Below are 22,128 nucleotides of genomic sequence, written 5' to 3'. Positions count from 1 at the left end.
ACTTTTCCTTCACCTTTAATAAGAAAAATTCCAGTAATGCTAGCTACACAAACAGCCTTTAAAAGATAAATATTTATAAACAAGTTTCTGTCAAAGATGGAAAGAAAGTTCTGTTATCATAGTCCTGAAATTTTCCAACATGGTGACAAAAAAAAAAAAAACACCAAAAAATAAAATCAATAGAACTAGTAGAAAAAAAATACTTATTTCAGAACCATCTTCATTTGTAAGTCATTCCCTGGCATATGGATAAGTTTGTAGTCTTAGGGGAGAAAAAAAGAAAAAAAAAAAGAAAAGAAAAAAGGAAAAAGAAGGGGGAGGGGGGGAAGAAAATAAGAAAAAATATAAGAGAAAAGAAAAAAAGAAAAAATAAAAGGATCTCCAAACCTTATATTTCTGTAATTTTCATCAGATACTGAGGATGTGTTAATAGGCCAGAACTGTAACGTGCTTCAGGAGTTTAGCTCAATCTTTTAAAACAAGAAAAATAAAAACCCCACTATCCTGACCCTGTGTTATATAATAATATACATCTTTCTCAGACATTATTCCAGTTTTTTGTTTTTACATTTCCTCAGCCTTTCAAATAAATTTGCTACTTTTTTTACTTGTAATGTGCCATCTTTAAAAAAAAATAAAAAAAGGTCAAGTAATCAAAATCTTTGCCTGGCAGTAACAGCCATTTTTTAGGCTACTTGAAGTGATAACTTGTTGCTTTAATTAAATGTTACCACTTTTACATGAAAATAGCCTCGCTGCTAACCCACACACAAGCTGAGAAGGTGAATAGATGCATTTGTGCAATTCAGTAAGACCAAGCAAAAAGAAACGTGGGTATTTATCTTATAAAAGTGCTACCATCATCAAAATACAGTGGCTTAAAGTAGTTACACCTAAGAGATGTTATCCTCAGGCTATTAAAATATGCTTCTAAAATTACACAGATTCCCAGCTGGATGCTTATAAAAGCGTGCCCACACATGCCTGTGCTACCTTTTATTAGCTGGCCATTTAATAATCTATTGTTTCTGTAATTCACAGGTTTAAAATGCTCCTTCTTTGAAACTATCCATAGAACTGTTAAAAAAAATAGTAATCATTTTAAAATTTTATATATATATATTTTTATATGTATATAAAGATCCATTTCTAGGCCTGTAACTACAGCACTGAATTTAATGGGAGCTTTCCTAGGGTGCTCAGACCCCCTAGCTCTTTTTAATAGCAGTTAAATGTCAAATATAAATACAACACCCCAGTGAAACCTATTCCTTTGACAGGATCTGGGACAAGACACTACGCAGCTGCTGCTAACAATAAAGAGCAAAACTGACGTTTAATTAAAATAAGTGTTGCTGGTTACAAAGTTGTGTTCAAGCTTGCCTTTCCTTTGTGAAAAAGTCAATATTCCAACGTGTTAACTACAGCCACGATGGAATCAGCAGCTCCTGTTTACTCCCAAAGCATGGAGAGGTCCACGTCTGTACAGCATGTTACAGCTATGTGACTATCATCATCTCGGAGAGGGAGATACTCTCCATTTAAACTGCTAAACTAACACATCTCTCCTGGTGTCTTCAAATAGAAGTGCCTAAAGTCAAACATGTAAGGTCAAAAAAAAAAAAAAATTCAGCCTGTAGTTTCAATGGACCTCATCCAGAATTTTCACTGGGAACAGCTATTTGTAATTCCCTGGGAAGTGAGAATCTCCAGCAAGCCTAGAAATGATGTAATTTTTATTAATATTTCTAACTTCTAAGCAACCATGCTCAAGAATTTTGGCCTTCAGTTCTTAACACATGATAAAACCAAGGTTTCCATAAACACTACAGGAAGACCAGGGGAAGATATATTTATATCTCAAATTGTCAGCAGCATGTAGTTTGTACAAATGTTTTGCTGATGTTGCTGAGCTACTTTAAAAAGTTAATACCGCGGGGCGGGGTGGTGGGGGAGGGCTGTAATTTCATCAGCAATGTCAAATGACTTCTAAAGAGGAAACTTCTCCAATGCAAATCACAAAAAGATGTTTTGAATATATGATATACCAGCTTTTAAGATGAGGAATTATCTTTATTTTCCAGATTCGAGGTGTGCACTCACGAAGGGAAATATTTTAACGGCGTTATGTCAGCAGAGCACGACTTGCCCAACACACTGGGATTTTAATAGTCACAAAAAACCTAAATGTGCTGCTAGGTAGCATGTAGACCTGAATCAACACACATAATAAATCAACAAAGAAACAGTATCAAGGTTTGTTTTGAAAACAGTTTTTAAGGACATATAGTTGAATCAATAATGGATCTTTTAGGTAGATGTTACCAGCCAGCTGTGTTCATGTGGTAAGCAGTAAACAGAGCAGAATCCACTTTGTATTGCCCTTAAGAGAGCAATACAGGAATGATTTTTCATGATTCTTCAGAAGCTGGGTTTGCTTTACATCCACATGAAATGCTGTCATCACTAGGTCCTAGCCTGGAGGATGAACTGCAGAATAGGGAAAAGGGAGGGGAAGGGAGAAGAAAAAAAAAAAAAGGGAGGAAATTGGTTTTCACAACACACTCAAAGCCTGAGTAACAGAGGAGAACTTTAATTATCTCCAGTCACAAAGAGAGACAGGAAATTTGGACTTTTAATTAGCCATTTGGAGTGCAGTTGGATATTTTTTTAGCAAGATAATTTAAACGCGAATAATTCAAGTCTGACTAAATGAAATTCACATAATCAGAATGCAGATAATTGAATTTCTACTGCATTCATTAATTCAGTGTGGAGGTGTGTGTGAAGACTTCTATGATGAGCTGTCACAGCTCAATAAAATCTCAGTCAATTAATTTTTTCATTATCTTAGTATTACATCAACAGGGGGAAAAAAAAAGGGGGCGAAGCATGCACATGTGTATGTATGTATATATAACCTCAGAAAAGTCAGGGAACACAGAAATCACCTCTCTGAGTCGGAGTCTGCCTTGTTTCCCCCTTTTTTCCTCTCCTCATCCTCGATAGGGAAGCGCCTGTTCAAAGAGGCGAACTTATGAATCGCATCAGCAACAGAGTATTTGGTCTGTCCAGATACGCAAGCCTCCATATCTTCTGGGCTTAGCTGAGTCTGTAGGAAGAGGTGAAGCCTACTGTCTGAGAGCAACAATGCATCTTGTAGGATCCTGGAAAAGTTAGGGCAGGGGGGAAGAAAGAAAAAAAGAAAGAAAAAAAAGTCAAATGTTGTTATAGAGATGCACACACATGCATCTATTCTAAAGTGTTTTACCAGAATGGATGCTAAATGATGCCCTGCTTTTAAGTTTTTCAGATGAATCCTAAATCAGGAACAGAAGGTAATGAACACATTAAAATGATTAGGTGCGTGTTACTTTCTTATTACATTATTTGGAACTTTAGGTGAGTAAAACCACAAAGCTAATAGTTAGGCACATCTGCTATTTAGAATAACTTCAAGGACATTTCTTCCATTTAACCATCTGTTATTACCACATGGATAAATAAATAAATGGGGTTTAGGTAGTTGAAGGAATATATTCTTTTGAAATTTTGGTCTCCATTTGACAACTATTTTTTATTTATTTATTTATTATAGCTAAGCTTTTCTAAAAATTACAAATCACCAGTTTCTTTGGTAGATGAAAGAAATGTGTACAGAGACAGAAGACTTCATAGACAGGCAGTGCCAGGACTTTGAAATACCTGTAAAGAACAGAGCCAATGGCAGCCAAAATCATTTACACTTTTCCAAATGTGTGTATGCTTAAGCTAGAAAGAAAACACTAACACTGAACACTGATTTAAATTTACTTGCAAACAATTTCTAGGGGATCTCAGCTACTATTTAATTCCTGCTATTCTTTCAAAAGTTTGTTTTTAATCTTTGGCTTACATATGTATTTTAAATTAAGCCTTCAAATAAATTTAGCAGAGAGTATTTATTTCTAGCAGGTGTGAGTAAACAAAATACAGTACATTCCAGTTAACACTGGTAGTTGTAAAGCTACTGTTTTAAGGACTGGGAATTGAGGATCATCATATTTAAAGGGGAAAAAAAAAGGGGGACGACTGTGCTGCAACATTTCTCTAAAGAAGGAATTCCTTTATACACAAATCCTAGAATGATTAACAGGAGAATTTTATTTTAAATGTACACGTAATTTTACTCATGTAGCAAAGTCAGAGCCTATGACCATGCCAAACAGTGGTCCACAGAAAATTATTAAAATGTATCTTTAACAAATCAAAACTTCTAAGAGTCAATATTTACCTATTTCTACCCATTTAGGTTACAGTCATTACCAAAACCAGTCATTACTATGCAGTAGGAAACAAAAGGTAGCATTAATGTAAGAACTAGTAAAAGCAGAAAAAAAGATTGCATTCTGTAGACACTCTGACTAAAATGAAAAGTATAACTGATTAGTTCCTTCTCTCAAATAGATTAATGGTGTGTCTGGACTCTAATGTTTTAAAACATAAATATGTCCTGAAAACTGTTCTCTGAAGTGGTCAGCGTTACAATAACATTTAATAAATACACAAGAGGATTTCTGGCTTCATCTAAGCCTATAAAATCTGTCAAATCAAAATAAGTAATAAGCAATATCTAACTGAAAATGTGGGATGTTTGTATTCATTCATATTTCATTTGCCTAGGTAAACACATACAAGGTCTCAACCAAATAACTCAAACTTTGACACCTTCCAATGAGAAAAACATCTGCAATGACCCTAATGATCTACCAGGTGCAGTTGAAATTCAGTCTCGGAAGAACCAGGTTTCGCTGCAGTTCAAAATGAGCACTTTCATACCTGGAGAAAGCCTTTTGAATTCAATCTAAATTTACTTTAAACTAAAGATAGCAAATACACATCTGCAAAAATCAATGTGTGCAGCGTAGTAATATAGCATAAAACATTTCTTCATAGTCTAAAAGAAGCCAGCAAAAGCTTTGTAAAAATGATTCAAACCACAGAATCTGCAGGTCTACACACCTTGACAGCAACAGCTTCGTGAATACAGTTTGAAAAGCCATCATTCAGAGGCCCCTAAGAGACGATTTCAGCCTTGACTCTTGATAAACATACATTCCAAAGGCAAACATTGCAACAAAAAGTAAAAGAAAAACCATCATTCCACACTCAATAAATCCATGCTAATACTTTTTGCAACTGTGGGAGTAAATACTCTCCTTCCTCTTCCTTTAAAAAAAAAAAAAAGAAAAGAAAAAAAAAAAACTCTCAACGTGCTGAAGTTTACTGTAGAGTCACTAGAGTTAACTGTTTTTCCCAGGCTCACAAGCACAATGAGGGGATGCACGTTTCTGCAAGGCTTACATTTGCGTGTCTAATGCCAAGTAACCCCAACGAAAAGCCAAGACATCAAATTCTGTGGCTGGCATTTAGTTTCACAGATTTTCCCCTTGCTGCACCTTCAAAAGTTTCCTGCCAACCAGTGAGAACACAAGTAACTAACTGCTCATGAGATTACGCTATACTTACAGCTCTGGTGCTGTTTGAAATGTATTTTATTTTCTTTATAAAATAATGGGTAATCTTTAAAATTGATTTTAGATGGTTTGAGGCATTACACCAGAGAAGTAATGAGCACTAATGTCAATGATATTGGACACAAATTCATTTTAGCTTTATTTCATGTCCAGTACAATTCTGCTAAGCCTTGAACTGCTAAAGCACTGTTATTAACTTGGCAGTAACCTAACACATGGAACAGCAAACAAAAGTGATAAGAGTACAGACTGATCAGGACCTCAAGGCTACTGTCCTTTTTCTGCAGCTATAATTCAATTTCCAATTTTACTTTACATTGGACTCATTATTTCACAGCAATTTTCTTTTCTGCTTCACAGTGCCATCTGGAGGTGAAAGGAGTGAAGGAAAACCAAGGCAAAGAAATGGAGAGATGTTCATAAAGCTAATCACGAACATATATACCTATCTATCTATATATATAGAGAGAGATTTATATATACACACACATATATGTTCACAAGGATGGAAGGGACCACAAATTAAATCCATTTTGCAAACTATTTAAAACCTGAAAGCAAATATATGAACACCTTCTCAGCTAGGCATATCTTGAAGCATTTCTTCTTTAATTAAAAAAATAATTTCTTCTCTCCCACACCTCCCACCAGAGGCCCCCCCCCCTCTTCCCCTTCCCCCCATCTGAACCAACAGGTTAGATTGGTTTTTAATTGCATCCTTCAAGCAATCAAAATGAAAAATAAAACCTGTGCTATCTGTAAGCATTTTGTTTTCCTGTTCAAAGCACTCCTTCTTCTACAGAATAACCACACATTTGTCACCAGATGTTACTAGGAGTATTAAGTGCTGGTATAGCAGTTGCTCTCCAGGGCTTCTACCATCCTGGGGACTCACTGTGTGAAGGGCTGTACATCTCAAAAATTAGATTTGGCTCCAAGGATTTAAAAAAAAAAAAAAATCAAAATTACAAACCAGCTAACAAATTAAAAGAGCAAGAAGAAGAAAGGCAGAGTGTCACAACATTGCTACTCAGATGTCTTAGCAGAGGCTGCAGGCATGCGCAGTGTGACCACGACCAGTAGCACTCCCAGTGCTCCTCCAACAGTTTTATTGCAGGCAGAGTCAATGCAAAGCTGCAGTTACAGCGATGTAAATCAGCTCTCGCTGCTGTCACGCTCATGGAAGAGTCAGGGCTCATGGTGATAACTCCTACAAACTGACTGAGCGGATTTAAGTGAACAACAGACTTTCCGTGCACACCTGGAATGAGAATGAAAGGCTAAATCCTGCCAGCCTTGATCCCATCAGTAGTCATTACTTGTCAAGAGATCTCGCTCCTCTCGGCCAGATTGCTCACGTGCCTAATGACTATTTTATGTGATTAAGGGGGCTGCAGGGTAAGGCTCTACGTTTGAATTAGAGATAATAAAATCATTTTTTTATTCACAGCCACGTGAGTCTTTGTTTGCAAGCTTTCAGTAAATGTTTGTGATGGCCAGGCCTTTAAAAAGGCAGGGCTGAAAAAAACATCACAACCAAAAGGAATAATGTCGGTTTCGAAGAAGCGCTGGATGCTGTATGAGAAGTATTTCTCCTTCCTCATGTTAGGGCAAGAACATTTACAAAAGACAAAACATGTGTTTTGTCTTATTTGGACAAGGTCCAAAATCTGGTTTTCTTCAACATGATTTTATTAGGTATATTATACACTGTTCTGCTGGAGGACAACAACATATGGCTGAACAGTACGACTTAATCCTAACTAAAGATTTCCTGTATCTACTGTAACCTAATACAATGACAGATGCACACTTGCATGTGTGTGGAAGGTTAACACTCTGATTTTGTTTTCAACAAATTTATTCTGCCCATTTACATCATATCATGAGAGCAAGTGGAAGAAAAAAAAGCCAGGAGAGGCAGGGGATGACAGCCTGTGCTGGTGCTGTGGTGCCCTCTATTGAGCATCCAGCCCCTCAACCCCTCGCCCCAGCCCGAAGCAAACAAAGCTCCTGATTCCTCCTAAAAAAAAAAAAAAAAAAAAAAAAAAAAAAAAAAAAAAGCCAACTGTGTTTTGTCCTTCATTTTTTACAAGGGAGGAAATGTTACTGATAGCAAACAACTGTGAAGCAACTGCTGGGCATCTGATTGTGCATACATGGAGGAAAGGATTAAGTGACTCACGCCTGCTGGGCATTACTCACTTCACTCACCAGACAGGAAATACAACCAAGGCTCCATTGCAGAGAGGCAGCCACCACTTGTCCAAGGACATCCCACCTGTCCCAAGGCCACCGATGCTCCTGCCTGAGCCCTAGCAAGCTGGTATCCATCCCTTTTGGAGCCAGTATCCAGCTTTCCACATCTCTGAGACAGCACTAGTGGAGACACCTCCTGGAGAGTCCTCCGACCCTACATCAGCTCCTTTTTACAGGACAGCCACAGGAAAGGGAAGGAGGTGTGAGGAGGAGGGTAAAACCTCCAGAGAATGACTCTGCCTTAGGCAGTTGAGTTTTGAGTGGTTTGCTCTCTCCAGCACCAAGTGAGCCCCATGTAAAGCCATCCAGAGCAGCAACACTGTGGCTGTCCTCCGTCTCCTGTGGATCCAAACTCTACATATTGCAAAACCCCTATTATGGTTTCCACCTCGTCATAACTGCACATTTGAAAGCTAATTGAAAGCAAATCCTTTTTCCTAAACCATACAAATTTTGGAGATCCAACTGTATTCAATAGAAAAAAAAAAAAAACGTCAGTGACTGAACCCAACTTTGTCTGAAAAGGTTTTGGTAGTTAGTTCTCTACCAAGCAAACCTTGTGATCTAAATCCCAAAGTTAAACCTGTGCAGCTGCCAAGGGATAAAAGCAAAGAGGATCTTCCAGAAGCTAATACTATAAGATAGAGGTTTAATTCTGACCTCTAATTTAAGAATAAGCCTTTCCTATGAATTTAAAGACATCCTCAAAGGATGAGGATACTTACCAGGAAAAACACATCCTTTTCCTTACTCTTACAAAGTAATTCATAACTGGAAAGGGGCTAGCTGACTTCCGTGCATGCAAATGGCCTCTTGAAATATTAAACTATGCCCAGACAAGAAGTGAGCTTCACAGCTCTTCATCACTCAGAGATAATAACCTGTAAGACAAAGTCTTATCCTGCATTTCTGCAGTAAAGCCAGATGAAAATGGGACACCTGTTCCCAGATTTCACCAAATTTGAGTGCTTTGCTTTAGTTTCCAGCTGTTGGCCTAATTTTCATGCTACTGTGCTCAGCACAGAGAAGTTTGACAAAGGCTCTAAGTAAACACCTTGCCCCATGCTAACTTGTTCTGGAGTGACACGTGAAGGAGGACAAGAAAACTCCATAGCCATCCACATATAGGGAACATGGAGGTGCTCCCAGGGCCAGAAGCTGATTACCAGAGAGCCCTTCCTCTGCTTGATCTTTATTCCCTGGGCATGTGACTCCTGTCTGGGCAGACCCTACAGCAACCTGCTCACACAGAAACAGACACTGAGATTGTGAAAGACCTAAACTCTGTTTCAGAGATGGCTTGGATGTGATAACCTCACAAGGCACAGAGAGAAGCTCAGGTTCTTGCATCACACACAGGCATTTGAAAAACGTTACCTGTGAACTTCTCCCTTGATAGGTTCACAAAGGCTCAAATCCCATTTCTTCCCACTGCTGTACAGCAACACCAGCAGGGCTGTGAGCTTGTGGCAGTGACTGCCATCATTGCTAGGCAAACTCAGCACTCAGCTTTGCAGTTCTGGGTTACACTGTCCCGACACAACTACTTTCTGTCTCCTTTCCCACTGCTTTCCCCTGACACTGCCATGCTACAGAATGTGCAACATTCAGACCTAGAGCTTTAGCACAGTTAGGTGTGTATATACATATATACATATAGGTGGAAAGTGTCCCTGCCCATGGCAGGGGGGTTGGAACTAGATGATTCTTGAGGTCCCTTTCAACCCTGACAATTCTATGATTCTATTACATATATATATATATCTATATTTATATCACAGGATCACAGGATGTTAGGGTTTGGAAGGGACCTCCAGAGATCATCAAGTCCAACTCCCCTGCCAGAGCAGGATCATAGAATCTAAGGCAGGTCGCACAGGAATGCATCCAGATGGCTCTTGGAAGTCTCCAGAGGAGGAGACTCCACAATCTCTCTGGGCAGCCTGTTCCAGTGCTCTGTGACCCTCACAGTGAAGAAGTTCCTCCTCATGGTGAGGTGGAACCTCCTGTGCTGGAGTTCATATCCATTGCCCCTTGTCCTATCCCAGGGTGCCACAGAGCAGAACCTGTCCTCTCCCTCTTGACACCCAGCCCTCAGATATTTATAAATATTTATGAAATGCCCTCTCAGTCTTCTCTTCTCCAGACTAAAAAGCCCCCAGGGCTCTCAGCCTCTCCTCACAGGGCAGTGCTCCAGTCCCTTCACCATCTTCATAGCTCCAGTCCCTTCATCATCCTCATAGCCCTCCATTAGACTCACACATACATGCAGGCACTTGTTAATGAATCCCACAAATTCAATTTCAGATGAAGAAATCATAACCTTTGCTTCAGACTCTTCTGTAAAAAATGGGGAAACCCTCATCACTGCAGCCTAGCTGAGCCATCAAAAAGATCCCTCCTGTAAGCAGCAGCACAGAGGGGCCAGCCAGCAGAGGGCAATGGTACAGCACGTAAGGTGCCAAACCAATTCATCACAACACAACTCTTACCTGAAAATTCCTTCCAACGGCTCCCCAGGGATGAGAAAAATCTGTCACCTTTCTAAACATAATCCAAGTTCAAACATTGAAATCATTACCTTACAAGAGAGATGCCTCTTTCCCCACTCCTGGACTAAGGCAAAATGCTCCACATGCTGTCATTTTCTGCTGTCAGGACCCATTTAAGCTACATACATCCACAAATCTGGAGAGTGAGTGTATGTTTGAAGAGAATCTTCCTCTCTGTTTTGGCTTCTGAAGCACACAGTGGTTGTAAACATTTTTAACACTGAAATACTGTATCTTGTTACCAGATTGGCCTCTTTGCCATTTTAAAATGAGAGTGATTTTGAAAATGCACAACTTTGTGAAGCAGCACAGCTAAGCTAGAACTACTCAGGCCAGTGGCCTCATGCTGTTTGTATGACCATTAATATAATTTTCAGAAGCACAGTAACTCTATTTCACCATCCTCCTTTCCTGAGCTGTAGGAAAAAAACCCTCAGATCCTTTTCTGCTTTCCCTTCCCCATGTCACACGCTTTCATCCAGTTTTTATCAGCTATCTTTTTGGCCACAGCTCCTATCTAACTGTGTACAGAATATTATTCCTACAGTTGTCAGCTCTCCCTGCCTTCACCTAACAAACATGCCTCAGGACCAATGATTTGCTGTCTGTTGGACAAGCCTCTAATTATAATACACTGACTGAAAAAGTAATGAGTCCAATATTCCTCTACCCACTGACCACAAGGTCTACTTAATGCCTACTTGAAACCTGCTTATGTGATTTTCTTTTTTCCTTTGCTTATTCAGCAAAGGAAACCTTACTCAGTGTTTTTTTTTCACCATGCCCTTACATTGAACAATGGCTAAAGACAGCCTGAAAATATGTGCACAATTCTGGTCCCAGAAACTGTGAGCAGCCTATTCTCACAGCAGCAGTGAGAGCAGAAAACTACACCAACAGGGTCTCTACCACTGTGGAAGGTGAAGTGCTTACAGCAGCAGGACTGAAACTCACACAGTACTCCATTGTAACACAGCTCAGACTCCAGCTAAGTCTGATGAATGATTTTATACAGATTGCAGCTGTACTGAGAATGGTCACAACTGTTTATGTTAGTGGGCCTGGTAAACAAAGTAATTGGCTTTATAGGAAATATCCATGGTAGGAAATCTCGCTACAGAATTTTTGGAGGCTCCCAAGGGTTTAGCCCACAAACACACTGATTTTCCATGAACATAAAAAGGAAGAAAAGCCTTTTGTACACAAACATCTAGCTCATTCTTCCAAGTTAGAAACAGACATCATAGAATCATAGCATTGTTAGGGTTAGAAGGAACCTCAAGGATCATTTAGTTCCAACCCCCCTGCCATGGGCAAGGACACCTCACACTATACCAGGTTGCTCAGAGCCACATCCAGCCTGGCCTTAAAAAACTCTAGGGATGGGGCTTCTACCACCTCCCTGGGCAACCTGTTCCAGTGTCTCACTGCCCTCGTGGTGAAAAACGTCCTAACATCCAATCTGAATCTACCCATTTCTATTTTTGTTCCATTCCCCCTAGTCCTATCACTACCTGACACCCTAAAAAGTCCCTCCCCAGCTTTCTTGTAGGCCCCTTCAGATAAAGTGTCTCCCAGATTTAGTACACAGGTGAGAAGTGACAGAAATACGAACTTATTATCTATAACCAATGCACTGAAGGCCAACAGGAAAGCCCCAGTCGAGCTTTCCTTACAATGAAGAGCGCTGAAGTCACGTAGATAAATGATGACTGCGCCAAGAAAACCTAATGTGTAATGCGCACAGATGACCACACGGTGGCTCCAAAGTACCAGGGATGAGCGATTCTAAAGCGGCAAACGTCATTACAACGCCAACATCCCCCGGGGTATCACAGTACCACAGTACATTGGAGGTTGGAAGGCACCTCCAGAGATCATCGAGTCCAACTCCCCTGCCAAAGCAGGATCACTTAGGGTAGTCTGCACAGGAATGCATCCAGGTGGGTTTTGAAAGTCTCCAGAGAAGGAGACTCCACAACCTCTCTGGGCAGCCTGTTCCAGTGCTCTGTCACCCTCACTGTAAAGAAGTTTCTCCTCCTGTTGAGGTGAAATCTTCTATGTTCAAGATTGAACCTGTTGTTCCTTGTCTTATTAGTGCACACCACCTAAAGGAGCTTGGCCCCCACTTGACACCCACCACTCAAGATATTTATAGACATTGATCAGATCCCCTCTCAGTCTTCTCAATTCTACACAGCCCCAGGGTTCTCTGTCTTCATTAGGGAGATGCTCAAGCCCCTCATCATCCTCATGGCTCTCTGTTGTAGACTCTACTTACTTTTCCAGGAATTCTTGCAGACCCTGCCGGCGATGGTCCACATGGTGAGGATTGTTCATATTGAAAAATGGAGTTTTAGATGGCAGTTCAGGTAGCTGTCTTTATAAACAAGAAGCAAACACACAGTTAAAACCAAATTGGAAATGCAAAGGATAAAAATGCAAGAAACAAATGTCAACTCTGAGCGTGTGAAAATCAGGGGTCATGTTCCAGAAGCTCATGAAATTGAATTTGGGAACACAAGGATGAGAAACTAGAGAGATTCTCACACACCTCAGAGGGAAAAATAATTTAATCTGATTTTTCTGGAGCAGCTGTTAAACCTGTATGCATATCTGATTGGACCTCTTATAGTTCTTGCAGAACATAAGCACATCCTAAAAGTGCAGAGAGGAGGTATGTACACTTACACTAAATGGCTGTTTCTGCTACCTGCATGTAGCAAAAGGAAACCCTGCTCAAATCTGTTACAAATCGGGGGTTGGGGGCCTCACCAAACAAAGGCTGTCAGTACAAACCACATTCTTCTGAGCTTTACATAGAATCATAGAATTGTTAGGGTTGGAAGGGACCTCAAGGATCATTTAGTTCCAACCCCCCAGCCATGGACAGGGACACCTCACACTACATCAGGTTGCTCACAGCCACATCCAGCCTGGCCTTAAAAACCTCCAGGGATGGGGCTTCTACCACCTCCCTGAGCAACCTGTTGTCGTGTTGAGAATAAACCTGTGCTGGTAAGAAACACAGGATACTTTCCAGCTTTGAGTTCTGTATTTCTCAGAATTAAGATCCCTGTCTGACAGATGATTCAGTAGCCACACATAAAGCTGCTCACATAAGCACTGCGTTGCTCTGAAGCCTCTGCCGAAGCCAAACGAATTCTCGAAAGCGTCGTCTAACACAGGACGTTTTCCTTGTAAAGCACATACTGTTTGTCTGTTGGGAAATACAAAGGGGGGGGGGGAAAATATATATATATATATATATATATATATATATATTTCACTTTGTAAATCAGCTTAAGCTAAAGCACAGGCATGGTATTAAGAACACTTCCGAGATGCTAATCCCTGAGACACCAATGGAAAAGCTTGACATGAATTCGGTTCAGGTTAAGGACTGAGCTTTAATCTCAGGCAGGACTGGTGACACCTTCTACTGCTTCTTAAGGAAGTATTTTTCATCACTTTTTTTTTTTCCTTTTTGAAAGCAAGACACCAATTATGGCACAGCTTGCAGTAACAGAAAAAAGCTTTCAGCAGATAATGCCAATCTTTGCAGGAGAAAAAAAACAACCAACCAACTTTAGGTGCTCTAGTTATAACCCTGCAAACACTTAGTTACATATAGTTCCTCCAAAATGCAATCCTGTTTAAATCAAATCAATGAAACAAATGTGACTGCTCTCCACATTTGGAAATTTTCCCACAGAACACTAATAGTTTGCTAGGGGGGAAAAAAAAAAAGTCAATTCATCAAAAGACTTTAATTTCATCAGGGAAATTAAATGCCTTTGACAAATCTCCCTGCAAAGCATCCATATAGATGAAACGCCACTTACCAAAGAGAACTCCATTATAAATCTGCCTGCAGTCCAGCCCCACCCTCAGTCATCTGCCAGGAGCCACAGCTCCTAGACAGCCACATGACAGGCCTAGAGGGCCCAAAAATGACAGCTTTTGGGATTAGATGAGTGTCTGGGATACAGGATCACAGGATGTTAGGGGTTGGAAGGGACCTCCAGAGATCATCAAGTCCGACCCCCATGCCAGAGCAGGACCATAAAATCTAGCACAAGTCACACAGGAATGCATCCAGATGGGTCTTGAAAGTCTCCAGAGAAGGAGACTCCACAACCTCTCTGGGGAGCCTGTTTCAGTGCTCTGTGACCCTCACAGTGAAGAAGTTCCTCCTCATGTTGAGGTGGAACCTCCTGTGCTGGAGTTCATATCCATTGCCCCTTGTCCTATCCCAGGGTGCCACAGAGCAGAGCCTGTCCCCTCCCTCTTGACACTCAGCCCTCAGATATTTATAAACATTTATTAAATCCCCTCTCAGTCTTCTCTTCTCCAGACTAAAAAGCCCCAGGGCTCTCAGCCTCTCCTCACAAGGCAGTGCTCCAGTCCCTTCATCATCCTGGTAGCCATTAGGGTTAAGTTTAAGAAGCCAAATGCTCCAGGTGCTGGTCAGAAGGGGAACACAGCTTATCGAAAAGCCTGGCAGACCCAAGATTTTGAATCCATTGAAAAGCATGAATAGAACTGACCTAGAGACTTGGACTCTGAAAGCCCTGGCACTGTGCTGGTAGGAAGCTGAGCTGATACCAGCCTCAGAGCTGCCCAGTGCTGAATCATGTAAAACTGGGTCTAAATGACATCACCCCAATTTAGCAGTCCCTGAGAATGCCAGTAATATACTTCTGTTCAGAAGCACCTAAACCTGTGAAATAACAACAGAGCACCCACTCCAACAAATCTACAGAATTTCTATTTACCAGAAATAAAAAAAAAAAAACTAATTGCTTTGGAACCAGTACTTAAAGTACATTGCAAAATGTAAAAGTTTCACATCTCTGATTGCCACACAGGAGAGAAGTACTTGTCAGGATGGATACTTAATAAGCCATCATTTGACTGCTTGCTTTCATTATGCAGAATGCTTGACTCTCCCACACAGGAAGGAAATGCTTTCAGTCTTGTGCCAACCATTAACCATGTAACTCTGTGCTCTCAAATTCTTCATTTGATAGCAGATACACTTCACAAAATATGTTTTCATTGCAATTAAAATCTAGAAATTAAGGTAACTCCTTCCATATGTCATCCACCAAAGAAGAATAATTAACAAAACAAAATGATGTATAGTAGAGATTTAAGACACAGGAGAACCATAATTCTAAGTGCAGTCCTATTAACATATGGTAGATTACAATTATAAACCCAAATGTAGTTACTTGACATATCCAAGCATCACCAAATTAGCATAACATTAATGTCAAGGTACACTGAAAACAACCATATTGCAGGGAACAAATAGCATAGGAAAAAACAATAACTAAGGAGAATTTAAAGGACAAATAACCTGGTAATTACTTGGAAAGAAAGTTGTTTTCCCATTAATAACTGAACATCAAAATTCTTCCATAAGGTCTTCCATAAAGACATCATTACGACAGTTCTTCTATTTGGTAAGTGAAGCTAAGAAGAGTCTCTGTTGCAAGACACTGTGGAGTGCATATGTGAACACAAGACAGCTCCCACATATGCCAGACCTACTACATAGCCTTTGGCCAACCCACCTTACCTGTTCCACTGCTGCTCAGTTGTTAAAAGGAGAATAATATCCTCCAGCCTCCCACAAACAGTGTAAAGAAATTCCATTAATACAGAATCACAGAAACAGTAAGGTTGGAATAGACCCTCAGGATCACCAAGTCCAACCAATAACCCTACTCTACAAACCCCTAAACCATATCCCCAAACACCACATCCAAACCACCTTCAAACACATCCAGGCTTGGGGACTCAACCACCTCCCTGGGCAGCACATTCCAATGCCTGACCACTTTTTCCCTGAAAAAAATGTTTCCTAATGTCCAGTCTAGACCTACCCAGTCACAGCTTGAGGCCATTCCCTCTTGTTCTATCACTAATTACCTGTGAGAAGAGACCAGCACCAGCCTCTGCACAACGTCCTTTCAGGTAGTTGTGGACAGCAATGAGGTCTCCTCTCAGCCTCCTCTTTTCCGCACTAACCATCCCCAGCTCCTTCAGTCGCTCTTCATAAGATTTATTCTCCAGGCCCTTCACAGCTTCATTGCCCTCTGCACTCACCCCACCACGGCTTGGAGAGAAACAGTAATAAGAGCCCAAAGAATCTGTGCTGATGCTTTTATACTTACATGAATAAATATCTCATAGTCTATGTAAGAATGCCAGGAGTCTTCTCTCTGCATTCTGGGATCTCGGACCAAGACAGTTACAAATTCCTGCAAGCGCATAATAAAACCAAGTTAAGTAATTTCAGAAGACAAAGGCAGCCTGAAAGACTCTTGATTGCTCTGCTGTTCTACAAACTGATGTGCTCAGATTAAAAGCTGAACTGCTGTTGTATTGAATTTTGCAACCCTATAAAAGGAGAAGCAAAAAGCAATGAATCATCTGAGCTACACCACATGTCTGGGAAATTCCTTGCCAAACTGGTAGCTGAAAAGGAGTGTCTCAATTTAAGTAATGCTGTGAAAAATCATGTATGTTTCATGCATGGGAGATTTGGTGACCCCGGCAGCCACAAACTCATGTGCAAAAGAGAACTAGGTTTTTCCCACCCTTGTAGCCAACATTCACAAAGAACGTGTTGCAAACCTGTTTCATGTGCCACATACATATATACAGCATTGTATTTGCTTCTAAATTTGTCATTGCACCTATATATATTTTTAATCAAGTATTCACACCCATTGATTTTAGGGGTCTGAGGTAAGTGGTCCATGAGGAGCTGAAGAACTGCCTTTTTTTCCTGTGCCCTAAATGACTCACTCCAGCACAGTGCAAAAGGATCATAGAATCATCAAGGTTAGAAAAGATCTCTGAGATCATCAACCCTGGACACATATTCAACGCAGGGAATTCAAGGTCTCAAGCCTAGTGTCCTGGATGCTGCGTGGAAGGAAATGAATCCTTCTCTGCTGCATATGTTTGCTGACACACTAGGTATTTAAGCCATGGGGTACACCTGAGGATGCAGGACCTGGATGCTGCTGTATCCCAGTTTGCTCATCAACCTACCCAAGGAAGGAACACTGCCACACTGCAGAGCATAATTCTCCATTTAGGAGGAACAAGGACAGAAGAGTATTTGTCACAGACTTTGTCATGTATGGTCTATTTCCTTTTAATTCCTACATTTCTGTAACGATTTATAGGGATCAGAAGGAGTACAAGAGGCCTATGGGCATTACTGTCTTGTAACTGAGCATCATTAACAGAACTGGAAAAGGCTGAAGAATTGTATGTGCCTAACCGCATTAGCAAGCAACAAATGGGCTGCTCTACCTTACCTCAGCTGCTTAAAATAAACTGTTCACCCAAAGAGCTAAGTCAACCACTTAATGACTTAAAGAAAACCATAGCATTTTAAGCTGCAGATATGGCCTTCCTAAGAGGAAGACCTTGCACAAGATTCTCCAGGTACACAGGGATCAGTTGTGGGAGGAATGCAAGTGTCTCTGGTACTTCAGTAGTATGCTTTTGCATTAATTAAGAATTTTTTGAGCTAGAAAGCTCTCCAAATGTGTTTCTTCCTGCCCCAACCACAGATGTTAGAAAAGAAACCTTTATTCTTCAGCCAAGTCTTCTCCACCCCCACCACACACAGTTCAGTGTGCCACCAGCTGCAGCCTTCGATGGGCTGCCAGGAGAACAACGACAACCTTGAATGGAAAAGATATATTTTTTTTCCTGAATAGTCATTCCACTCTGTACATGGCAGGGAGGTGTTCATGGTCTGGAATAAATGATTTTCCACGCTGATTTCCAGGCAGTGCTGCTAGAGGGTTGGGAAGCCTGTAGCCTAATGGCTGGATATAACTCATGGTTTTATCTCACTTAGCCCAGCTCCTGCTCACAGGGGTGTTTTCTGCATTATTGCTGGATACTCTTTTGGTGCATGTCACAAGTAACCTTGGCAAAGAAAGATGCTTCCATTTGAAAGGCTTCCACCATGTCTGATGCTTCATTTCTCACTGAAGAGTAACAGAGGCCAAATTCTCCTCTGGAGCCTTTCAACCCCATGCCAATGTGGCACTAGAGGAATAAATGAACAGAGCTGTAATCACTTCTACCAGATGAGGTTTATACTTTTACTCTTACAAAAATATTAATGGGAAACATGAGGTTGTTATTCCCCAATCTGAACAGATCCTGAGCACTGAATAAAGGAAAGGAAATAAGTTTTTGGTTGTTTTTTATTCTGCCTGCCTCACTGGCTATCTTCTTCCTCACACATATACAGTGATAGCATACTTTTGGACCCACGGTAACATCTTTTTGTATCCATAGTCTTATGCTCTCCCAAGTTTTGACCTTCCCTGTCTCCTATTTCTCTGTGTCCCACTCTTTCCCAGAGCTGCAACCACTTCTCCTAAACAGACTTTTCTTTCCTGAGCATTAAATGCTTCAGTCCTGCAAGTGAAGAAGAGGAATTATGCCAGGAAGCTTCAAATGGGAGACTGCTCTTCTCTTCCCTTCAACTGCCGCAGCCCAAGAGTCCCAACTGCAGGTAGCCTGCTCATAATCCAATTTCACTCCTCCTCTCATCCACCACGGTGCCAGCCTCTCGTTTCCTTTCCTTTTATCCATGTTCCTCAAATCACTTCCAAGTAACCTTCCATAACCCCCTCCTTTGTACAGAATCAAAACCATCTTTGGAGTAAAAATATTTCTTTCAACCTCTATTATACCAAAGGATCACGATTAAAACATACTATTGGATATGCTCTAGGTTAGCCTCAGTTTCCCTTGGAAATTATTCCAGACCACATGAAAAAAACAAACAAACAAACAAAAGAATCTGTACACTTCTAATTCCCAATCAAACAGTCACAGAGTTTCAATTCTGAGGAACAGCGGCACCTGTCAGACTGCCCACAGAAGAAAGCAGGCAGGTGACCAGGCTGTAAATCACTGAGCCAAGAGCAAAAGTGATCTGCAGTACAGCAAAGCACCTCAGCAAACTGCAGCCCTCACACACAGTCACTACCAGCTCAGATTTGAAGCGCCACGATTGCAGCAGCAGACGGTTCTGTTTGTTTTTTTTTTTCCCTCTCCTGTATTTACTAAAGAATGCTGAGTTCAGAATGAAGCAAGATAAACATTAAGCAACTTGAAAACAAAACCAGAAATGTACAGCCTTTCTCAACATCTATGCTCACTTCCCCTACAAAAGAAAACAGCCTGAAACCAGGAAGTGTTAATCCCAATTCTTGTTATGCTTTCTGCTGCTCTGAGACAGTGGCACTGCACACCCAGACTGTCCCTTCTCTTTGACCTTTAAACTTTCACCAGGATATTGTCCCAGTGGGACAATACTAGTAGCTTAAATCAAAGTAGCCCTAACTGCCTGGTACAGGTGAAGAGAAACTGCCAGAAAAGGTGATTATGCCTATAAAAGTAGTTTTATAAAGGCCAATATTCACATACAGACTATGTTAGGGTTCAAGGAGAGTTAGGTGGCAGAATATTCCTCTGGGAGACTGCTGTTGTACGCTCAGTCCATCCTGAAGTCACCAGTCACAGTCACAGATTACAGCAGTTCTGGGTGACAACTGCCTTTCTCCTCTGTATAAACTCCTTTCCCTCCTCACTTTGCTAGAAAAATTAGGATACACTCCATAGGCATGTCTAGCTTTAAAAATTGCACTGTTCACCTGAGGGAGGTATGGCTGACCTCTTCCTCCCACAACTCACATGAAGACTAACTTCATCTTTTGTCCCAAGGCTGCATTGCAGCCCAGCCATACAACTCATGAAGCAGAGTCCAGTAAGAGTCAAGGTTTCAGGAACTTTTTACTTCCATCAGCTACAATCTTTTCAAGACATCTTCTTCCCTTCCCACCCAGTTCTGCTTTTTTCCCAGATCCGCAGATCTAGATATTATGTCACATTATATATTCTCTCTCTTAAAGTTTTGGTTGGATCATGGGTGTGGTTCTTTTTCAACTGAGGAGCAAAATGCACACATTCAAAAACTATGTCCTGTAACACTCGAGTCATAGAGTCATAGAATTGTTAGGGTTGGAAGGGACCTCAAGGATCATCCAGTTCCAACCCCCCTGCCATGGGCGAGAATTAGAAGAGCAGCTTTTCTGGCTGGATGTGTCTTTTATTCCTGGCTTGTGGCAGTTTTAAGCTGTGCCTAGGAAAATTTTCTACAGATTTTTGAGTAGAAAAGTGGTAGAATGTAAATAAATTACCACTGGATGCAAAAGAAAAATAATGATAAAAAAGCCAGTTCAGGTGTGACACTGGTGGCATTTCCCTACTCTGTCCTCAAGGCCTGGAGCAGTCCCAAGAGGTTAGGGTCAAACATAGTGACAAAATGGCCAAAGTCACCCCCAGGCCTGGCTTACACCTACTCCCTCATGGTTACAATCCTATGTAAAGATCTTGAATGCTGACAACAGAGGGAAAGGGGAGCACTGGAGGTCATGCACACACAAGCACTGAAAACTGAAACATTCCCATTTGGATTTACCATACACCATAAAAGCAGCTGAAATAAATGTAAGAGTTGCTCTCATTCTTTTGGTCCTTTTTTTTTTTTTTAACTTCCTTTGGCCCACCCTCTTCTCTTCTGTTGGAAATATTTCTGCACAATGCTCAGATTGCTCAGAGACTAGGATGAGCCAGAAGCTCTACTATAGATAATTTGATCACAAAAACTGTTTCTGAGAAGTAGCTTTTTAACATTTTCCTATTAGGAAAACAGAAAATCTGACATGGGATCATCTATTTTTAATATGGGGAAAAAAGAAATCTACCACAGGGAGGAGGAATAAAAATAATCTCACATTGGATGATTATTTGCATTAATCATTCCAGCTGCATTTTAATTCAAATCTCTGTGCTCAGCACCATATCAGGTGATGGCCTCGTGCTCCATGGTGCCTCTTTTGCACATCTGATTAGTCAATAACCCCCTGAAGAGTCATTTTCCACAAAGATTCCAAGAAAAACAGAGTTTCCCATCAAGTTGCCTATTAGTAAAATGCTCAACCACAAGGGACAGGAGGCTTTTCACACTCAAAGTGTTGGCATCTTCACACATACTGAGTAGTGAGGTTGATAAGAGGTAAAAGATATCTGAGATAACAGAATCTGTTGAAACTTTCAGTCTTCCTTGGGACTGAGCAAAAGTGGGCATGGAAGTGTGGCATGGGCCACAAGAATCAGAGTAATCAGCATTCATCTAGCTCCAACTATTACATCCTACAAACTACCTTAAGACTGATGGAAAGAACACTGAAATCCAAGTCTTTCTCTCTTGTCTTAGCATCTGAGCCCCTTATGCACAGTCACTTACTTTCCATCTCTGATACAATGAATATTTGATTCTTCCATCAAACTTTAACAGAACAATTTGGCACAGCAACACTCCAGGATATGCTGTAGCCTGGCAATTAAAAGCATGAAGAATAAAAACAAATCTTTCCTGGTCCAGGTGAACCTTAATAAAATTCAATCTACAACCCCCAAACTAGAATCCTTCTTTATAAAAGCAGAGAGGGTACTTACTTGTTTTTCATGTTTTGGTGTCATCTTAACTGGTCTGTATTAAAATGAAGTGTCAACCTGGGAAAAAAACACAAGAAAGAAGAAAAAAAAAGACATCAGATTAACATTGAGTAGTTATTTGAAGGTCATGATCACTTCTTCTAGACATTAGCAGATGACATATCAAGACTTGGTGTCATATATAACAGAAAACACATCTGCATTAACTATATCTAGGAATTAAT

At 40.7% G+C, this 22,128-nt stretch overlaps 1 protein-coding gene across 1 annotated transcript; it reads right to left on the bottom strand.

Annotated features, from left to right (window-relative positions):
- Positions 1-2,411: 2,411 nt before the first annotated feature.
- On the bottom strand, positions 2,412-21,928 carry SNX10 (sorting nexin 10). Its single transcript, XM_054384973.1, has 6 exons — positions 21,905-21,928; positions 16,513-16,599; positions 13,447-13,547; positions 12,609-12,707; positions 2,952-3,167; positions 2,412-2,490 (listed from the first exon to the last, which is right to left on the bottom strand). The coding sequence occupies exons 1-6, from the start codon at positions 21,926-21,928 to the stop codon at positions 2,412-2,414; spliced, it is 606 nt and encodes a 201-aa protein (XP_054240948.1).
- Positions 21,929-22,128: the final 200 nt, after the last annotated feature.

This window comes from Indicator indicator, chromosome 11 (genome assembly GCF_027791375.1).
Source record: "Indicator indicator isolate 239-I01 chromosome 11, UM_Iind_1.1, whole genome shotgun sequence".
In the NCBI taxonomy this organism is placed as follows: domain Eukaryota; kingdom Metazoa; phylum Chordata; class Aves; order Piciformes; family Indicatoridae; genus Indicator; species Indicator indicator.
The sequence above is the reverse complement of the archived record's forward strand: the minus strand, read 5'-3'. Positions and strand labels throughout refer to the sequence as shown.